General features: G+C 38.9%; 1 protein-coding gene across 2 annotated transcripts; it reads right to left on the bottom strand.

Moving 5' to 3' along the window:
- Positions 1-609: 609 nt before the first annotated feature.
- Positions 610-7,333, bottom strand: LOC132189227 (homeobox protein knotted-1-like 3). Of its 2 annotated transcripts, none has more exons than XM_059603851.2 (6): positions 6,192-7,333; positions 3,784-3,904; positions 2,778-2,971; positions 2,570-2,701; positions 1,491-1,627; positions 610-1,413 (listed from the first exon to the last, which is right to left on the bottom strand). In XM_059603851.2, exons 1-6 carry the CDS (start codon positions 6,909-6,911, stop codon positions 1,377-1,379), a joined length of 1,341 nt encoding a protein of 446 aa, XP_059459834.1. In that variant the 5' UTR covers positions 6,912-7,333; the 3' UTR covers positions 610-1,376. The 2 variants fall into 2 exon arrangements, with proteins under 2 accessions (XP_059459834.1, XP_059459835.1); XM_059603852.2 differs by having other exon boundaries at positions 610-1,405.
- Positions 7,334-7,717: the final 384 nt, after the last annotated feature.

Raw genomic sequence — 7,717 nt, 5'->3', positions numbered from 1 at the left:
GCGAGGGAAACGGGTCATCCACTTTTATGACAAACCAAAAAAAAAGTGATCCGGAGAATTTTTGGAATTGTAATATATATATATATATTGGAAGGGGGTTAAAGTGTATTTTTCTCTTACGTTCTTGTTTATTTTGAATAACACTTGAGAAATTGTAGAATAATTTGCAATTATAAAATTGTGTATTTTTGTTCAATTGTGATTTTGATTTTAATTTTATGAAATTTTTATTTTTTCAAAAAAAAAAAAAAAAAAAACCTACCCAAGGCAATCACATACTCGGTAAGGGCTCAACTTGTTTGACCTTGGCAAGGAGTTTGGTGAGCCGAGTTTGAAAGGCTCTTTAAAACTCAACTCGAGTCCGAGCCGAGGTTGAACACCCTTGTGATTGAGCCGAGCTAGGTCCAAATATCCAATACTCAGCTCGGCTCAAATACATCTTTAATCAGGGGCATGGTTCTAACTTGGTCACTAGAAAGAACAAATATGGATTTCCTTGAACTTGTTTGTCAGAACAATTACAACTTTAGCAAATGCGTATTAGTGAGTTCTAATACATACCCAAAAATGCATGATTTGGATTCATAAAGAACCTATCAAAACAGTTCAGATTACAACATACCATTATCATCATTGCCTATCTAACCCATTTGGACTTGTATCAAACATATTAACTCAAAACATTTCCCAATTTGACTCGAGTGCTGAGCATGGTACCAGCAACTGCATCTGCACTGATATATCAAGTCACTTCTACATATCAATTGGAAAAAAAAAAAAAAAAAAAGGGAGGAAAATACACTACAAACATCATATTTTTTGCCAGCTATGGCATGAGTTGCATGGAAAAGCATTAGGTCCATCAACAATCAGACTGTAAACACTATTATGCCACACTTGCTACAAATTTAACTCTACAATAAAATTTTCAAATTAAAGCTATAATCACAGTATAACTGTAAGGTACCATGCACAGATTATTACACTGTACACCCACAACCCCTCACTCTTCTTATTCACAGGCATGAAGAAGGCAAACAAAAATCATAATCCCGCCAATGCATCCAATTCAGTTGCAGTATTATAATTCCTAAATACTGGAGTTGCTAATGAGATCGGTGTCATATGCACCGGTGTCTGAATCCTTTGACCAATCTGTGAAATGTTACAAACTGGGTTCATCATCCCAACCTCATCCTCTATGTCAGCCTTTTTTTTTTCTTTCTGAAGAAGCAGAATACTGGTATTTTACTTGAGCCCATGGCCATACCATGAATCCCTATGGTGTCACAATTTTGTGTAGTATGTTGGATTGATTACTTGAGAGGAAGTACGTACATAGATCTTTTCAGGAATTGTTCTTGAATTTCTTCCATTTACATGAAACGATCACGGCTATTTTCACCTGCATTACTTCTTTTCAAATTATGGTTGGTGCAAAGCTCATGAGAAATTTCAACAAACAAGCAGACAGGCTTTAATTGGACTACCTTTTGCGTTTGCTCTTCAAGACTGTAGAAGTTGAAGGATTGCTGTGCCAGTTCCTCTTCCTCTGATTAATAAACCAATTATTTATCTGCTTTAATTGCAAACCAGTCTCATTTACCAACCTTGCCTTGTCTTCCTCCTGAAAGTTCATAGAATTTAGGTATTCATCAATGAAATGTTTTCTGCATTTGGTTTTACATAACTAAAATTAACTTGTAAGCAGCTGACTCGCCGAAGGGTTGTTGAAAAAGGCAGTTTCAGCCTGTATAATTTGTACGTGGTAATGTTTTTTTTCTGCATGTGTATGCACCCTTATAATTTTTTATTTTATTTTATTTTATTTTTATTTTTTTATGTCGGGAAACCTCTCCAAAGCATAACCCTTCGGACTCACCCCTGCAGAGTAAACTCCGGTCTCGTGCATCGCACCCTCGAAAGTTTTCCTACACGAAACTGGTTAAATCGTTGGCTTTTTACCAGAAGGTATGACCCCAAGGAATTGTTTGTACTCACGAAGTGTTGAACCTTGGACCTTGAAGGGATGATACCTAAAGACCAAGGCCTCCACCACTTGGGCCAACCCCTTGGGGTTAACCTTACAATAATTTTTGTAGGAAAGAAAATTTGTGGCCTTTGACATGAGTATAACCCCAGACATTGTGGGGGATTCTTAGTGGCTCTAGTTTATGCTTGGCATGCAAGTACGGGCTTTTATCCGTCGGGATGCAGCCTAATGGTTAAAGGGCAGGCTTGGGATGAGCCGTATACTCGGACATTCTAAGTTTGATTCCACACTTAGAATTTTTTTGGATTACCTGATACACGGTTTTTACGGGTAGGGTCGTGTATGCAAGGTTTACTCCATAGGGGTGGGTTTGAAGGGCTCTGTCTTAGTGATACACGGTTTTGAAGGGTAGGGTTGTGTATGCAAGGTTTACTCCATAGGGGTGGGTTTGAAGGGCTCTATCTTAGTGAGGTTCCATGTAACCAAAAAAAAATGGAGTGAGGGCTTTTCCCCCATTATGAAGTCAAATTAGTAGGTTGAAAACGATTCCTTGACTACTAATTATACAAAACTTACAGTAGGGTATGGCCACTTGGAATGTGATTGCCACCAAGCTTTTAAAACAGAGGTGGTGTCCCCAGGAAGCTTTCCTGCTCTTCTCTTGCGTAAAATTTCCTCCCTTATGTCTACAATTTTCTCCTTGTAACCCTATAAAGAAAGAGAACACCAGTTGGTACCATTGAAGATGAAATAATACTATGCAATTAACAATTCCCCCAATTACCTGTTTCAGCTCATGCTTCAACTCTTGCCTCACACGCTCCATTAAGGACCTCTCAGTCTCTGTTGGGATAAGAGGACCAAATCCCATACTATCTGGACCCTCCAAACTACCATCAAACAAGTTGGCATCACTATCTACTTGGTCATCATCATCATCAGACATTGTTGCACCTGTACCCTCACCTGGAGACACCCCTGCTCATACAGTACATGGGAGCAATTATAACTTTGGTATTCATGATTATCCCATGCAATTGTTGGCAGAGCAGAGTATAAAAGAAGTTGATTTTTAATGTTCCACAAACATAGAAAGTCATCAGGCCAAGGCTTAAATACTTTTTACTTAAACCAGCCTTTTATTAAGAGTAATGCTACTATTCATACTAGATTTTCACACCAGCTTCACACTAGTTGATATGGCGTATTTTAAATGGTTTCTCTTGTCATCCCATTAAAAAACGCTACAACCTTAGTGAAGTTGGTATGAAATTCTAATGTGACGAGTAGTATTACTCTTTAAATAATGCTTTGGAACTCATTATCTTGACAAATATAACGTTCTCTTCCCAAAGAAAGAAGGAATGATAGTTAAAAAAACAAAAAAGACTTGCAAACTAACATATGGTTATTTCATGACAGATCATGGGATCCAGTAATAATTCACAGAATCAAAGCCGGAGATGTAGATAAGATTAAGAAGATGTTATGGAAATAATCTAAAAAACAAAATTCTAAAGTCATGCATGCAAAGGATATATTTCAATAAACTGCTGAATATTCAAGAATATCATAAAATAGAGGGTATCGAATAGTTCTTTGTGGGGGCACGCAGAGGAAAAACATAAAGAATTAAAATTGTCACCAAAAAGTAACAAACAGCAAGTGAGTAAGGAAGCAAGCAAAAGTTGAGCAGCTGAAATAATCCATGGAAGACATTCGTTTTACGCTAGCAGCAAAGTCTACTGGAAATGAACAAATTCAAATAGGGAAATATAACAGAAAATCACCTGTTAAACTTTGCAGGGATTGCTCAATCTCCCAGCAAGCCATTACTGCCTCCATTGCATGGACCCGGACATGTTGTTGCAGTTGTTCTTTAAAGGAACAAAGCAACAGAACATAATGTGTCTACATTAAAAAGACAGGAGAAGATTAAAAAAACAAAAAAAAATGATATTATCATGATAAGACAATTTACGGAAAAACTAAAGGCAGAGGAACAGCAAAGGATGGGTATATGGGACAAGCAGACATGGAGGCCTTATAAACTTAAATTAATTGTTAAACTAGCTCTCATGACTCAATATGACCTTACTGGTGAGGCGAATAACAGCATAAACATATACGAAAACTTCTTTCCTTTTTTTTTTACTTAACAAAAAGTCATTTCCAAGAAGGAATTTGTGGGTAGCATGCCGTGGAGAACCAACTTGGAAGGAATTTGTGGAAGGCCTTCCTTGTTCGATTTGGTCCTTTTAACATATAAAAATATGGATGGCGAGCAGGCAAAAATTCAGCAAACATCAATGGTTGAGGAATACATAATTGTTTTGAGCAGTTATTAGATCAAACTCATAATTGGTCCAAAATACGGTTAGTGGAGACATTCGTTGAAGGACTCTGGCCAGAAATCCAACGAGAAGTCAAGGCTCGATGACACCGAACCATCAATTGCTTTATGTACAATTGGAGGTTGATCCCCTCGAAGTGATCAATTGGATGTTCGATTCCCTCCGAGTAGTCAATTTATCCCATTAATTTCTATATTTTCTAATATTCAATCGACAGAAACCCTTGGGTTCCTATCAAAATATTGCCATGTATTTATAGAACTAAATATGGATAAATCTATCCTACCTGTTGAAATAGAAAAAACATAAACAAATACAGATAGGGAAACTCTGCATACAGAGGATACAGAGTTGCAGCTAATTTTGCAAGTAACAAGCTTCCAAGAAATTTCAGTTCCCTGATCTATTGACAACTATGCAGTCTATAATGTTGCTGAGCTCTTGTGGACGCCTGTTGGGATATTGATCATGGTGCTTGATATATCATTTTCTGCAAAACCTCTCTGGTTGGTTGTACACAATTCCCTCTAGCATAGGTGAAAATGTCTGAATTTCATGCATGCATCTAGGCTTCAACAGAGTTACAGCTCCAATTAGAATCATACTTGCAATTAGAACACACACCTTTGAAGCTGTTAATTCCTAAGTTATACCCACCATGGACTCCAACTAATTTAAAATATCATATACAAATTTTTCCCTCACTGACCTAACATACGTACAACTAATTGACATTTGGATGCACTATAAATTTACCGTTAGAACTATAGGTAAACCTCAAATATCTCAATTTGTGATCTTTATTCATTCAGAAAAGCTTGCGGCCTTCTTTTATTAAGCAACATAGCTGTTTCAGTGATTAAGTTCATCAATCAAGGTTCCTCCTTTATTCATTCATAATAACTACCATCTCTCACAGCCCAAGTTTGCAATAACAGAATCCTGAGTTATGTTGACAACTTCAACAATTTTTTTTCTTTTTCTTTCTGAAATTATCCATGAGAAAGCTCTGTTGGTTCCTCTTTTCTTTTATCAATTTGTATTGGCTGAAGAGACTAGGAGGTGCTATTCCCACAATTTTAGGACTTGAATCTATGACTAGGAAGAAAGACATGTACAGGGAATTTCATTCTAGTTTAAAGAGGAACTTCCCATTATTGTCATTCAGGAAAAACATGAAAGTAATCTCTATCATTAGAAGTACATCTAATTTGCTTTAGCTCATGGAGGTAAGTTCCTCTGTCTAATCTTTTGCCTTCGCACAACTTGCTTCCCATAACCGCAAAAACTTGAAAATAATGGGCCACACAAGGCATGCTTCCCTTTGCTACATAAAAGGCGTTGCACCGTCCCTTCCAAAGGAGGAAAGGCCTTTGAACATGAAAATCTATCAAACCATTTGGCACCAACCAGAAAATTACTACCAAGAACGCGTCCTTCTCTTGCTTCATGAAAAAAGAGTTGCACCATCCATTTCAGATCAAGAGCCACTAACCACCAACAAATCTTTGATCCCAATTGAATTTATGAGCCAATTGACCAATCTTCACTCAACAAAAAAAGATTGGAGTCATCTTTCCTTGGGCGTGCATCAGACCTCAAAATTCTCAATCCCCAAGATTACCGAAAACCCAAATGAATTTGATGAATGACAAGAGAAGAATCTAACCAAGTTGATGCACTTAGAAAAAGAACAGAAATTTTATCAAAAAAGCATTTAGTTGTAACAATCACAAACACACACAACGGTAATAAAGACCCATTCACATACAGTCCACAACACTGATCAATGAATTGCGAACAACAAAACGACAACAGCAAAAAGAAGAAAGCAAAAGGCATACCAAGAACTGTTCAAGCTCCTTGTCGTCCCCGACCATGCCCTGAGCGCCATGCCCGAGCGCCGAGTACTTGGCGACCACATTCTGGGACTGCGCGAGCTGGGCGTCGATCCTGGGCAACTGGTCGACCGGCGTGGCGATCCGGAGGCACGCCACGTGGGCCGACAGCAACTGGTCGTAGAGCGGGTGTGCCAGAATCTCCGCCTTATACCTCGCATTCTGCCAGTTCATCACTCCCTCGCTGCCGCTCTCGACCACCACTCCCACCTCGCTCTTGTTCGGATTGAGGCTGTCGCCGGCGCTGTTCTTCAAGTTCTCGGCCGATTCGTGCGACATGGCGGCGGCGATCATGGAGTCCCCGGCAGCGGCGGAGGCGTCGTCGATGACGTCACTGTGGTTGCGGTGGAGGATGGGGCGCGAGAGCCATTGGTTGGAGGATTGAGACACGGCGGTGGAGTCGGATGCCGTGTGGAGGTTCAGGAAATTGCTGCTATTGTTGTTATTGTTGTTGTTGTGGTTGTTGTTCGTGTTGTCGTCGTACTGGGGTTGTTGGGTCCGGAGCAGCGCGTTGTTGAGCCAATTGGGTGCGGCCTGGAGGCGTTGTTGTTGGTCGGGTAAGCTGGTGCGCAGGGTATGCGAGTCCTGCTGTTGTTGCTGCTGTTGGGATTGGTCCGTGAAGTGTTGGAGAGGAAGGTCATGAGAAAGATGGTTGTGGTACGCCATGAAAGAAATATAAAGAGAGCGAGCGATAGAGATTTGATGGAGGAGTAATCCTACTCGTGGATGATTATGATGTACATGGCGCGCGTGTTACAGAAACATATAGTGCGACTTACAAATTCAGACAGGAATTAATTTAACTTCAAGAAGATGAAATAAACCAGACACAGACAGAGAGAGAGAGAGAGAGAGAAACAGAGAGACTGGCGTTGCAGTTTGTAGGAGAGAAAGAGAGAGAGAGAGAGATATGGCCTGTGTTTTCAGGGAGAGAAAGATACACGTGCACAGAGAGAGAGAGAGAGAGAGAGAGAGAGAGAGGGAGGTGATATGGGTTACAAAAAACGATTCATGGTGGGATTTTGAGAGAGAGAGGGTTTTAGAGATTGAAGGTAGGTGGTTTCTTGAGAGAGAGAGAGAGAGAGAGAGAGAGAGTGGTTTTCAGGTAAGGTGAAGGGTCGGGAAACTGCTTTAGTATGAAAATAGTAACTGTACTAATATTCACACTCCTACTATTTTAACACTAATAATATTATTACCGTTGTTCCATATTATATTAAATAAATATATATTATTTTATAGTTATAATTTAAAGTTAGTATATCACATAAAATTATTTTAATACATTTTTTTTTAAATAAATAAATAATGTAAAATTATGTACACAGTTTATTGGGTTATTGTTATAGACCGAAGTTAAATGGATTGGTTAAGTTTATCATCAAATCATTTCATAAAGTTGCCAGAAAATACTATTACACGAATAACTCTTTTATAATTTATTGACATTTGTGAGCATGTGATTGGAATCA

The sequence above is a fragment of the Corylus avellana genome, chromosome 9 (assembly GCF_965113065.1).
Source record: "Corylus avellana chromosome 9, dhCorAvel1.hap1.2, whole genome shotgun sequence".
NCBI lineage: Eukaryota > Viridiplantae > Streptophyta > Magnoliopsida > Fagales > Betulaceae > Corylus > Corylus avellana.
The sequence above is the reverse complement of the archived record's forward strand: the minus strand, read 5'-3'. Positions and strand labels throughout refer to the sequence as shown.

Excerpts from the sequence above, each read along its gene's own strand:
- LOC132189227 (XM_059603851.2), bottom strand. The coding sequence starts at position 6,911 with ATGGCGTACCACAACCATCTTTCTCATGACCTTCCTCTCCAACACTTC. Across the intron at positions 2,972-3,783 it reads ATCCCTGCAAAGTTTAACAG|GGGTGTCTCCAGGTGAGGGT; the intron begins GTGATTTTCTGT and ends CTGTATGAGCAG. Across the intron at positions 1,628-2,569 it reads CCAAGTGGCCATACCCTACT|GAGGAAGACAAGGCAAGGTT; the intron begins GTAAGTTTTGTA and ends ATGAACTTTCAG.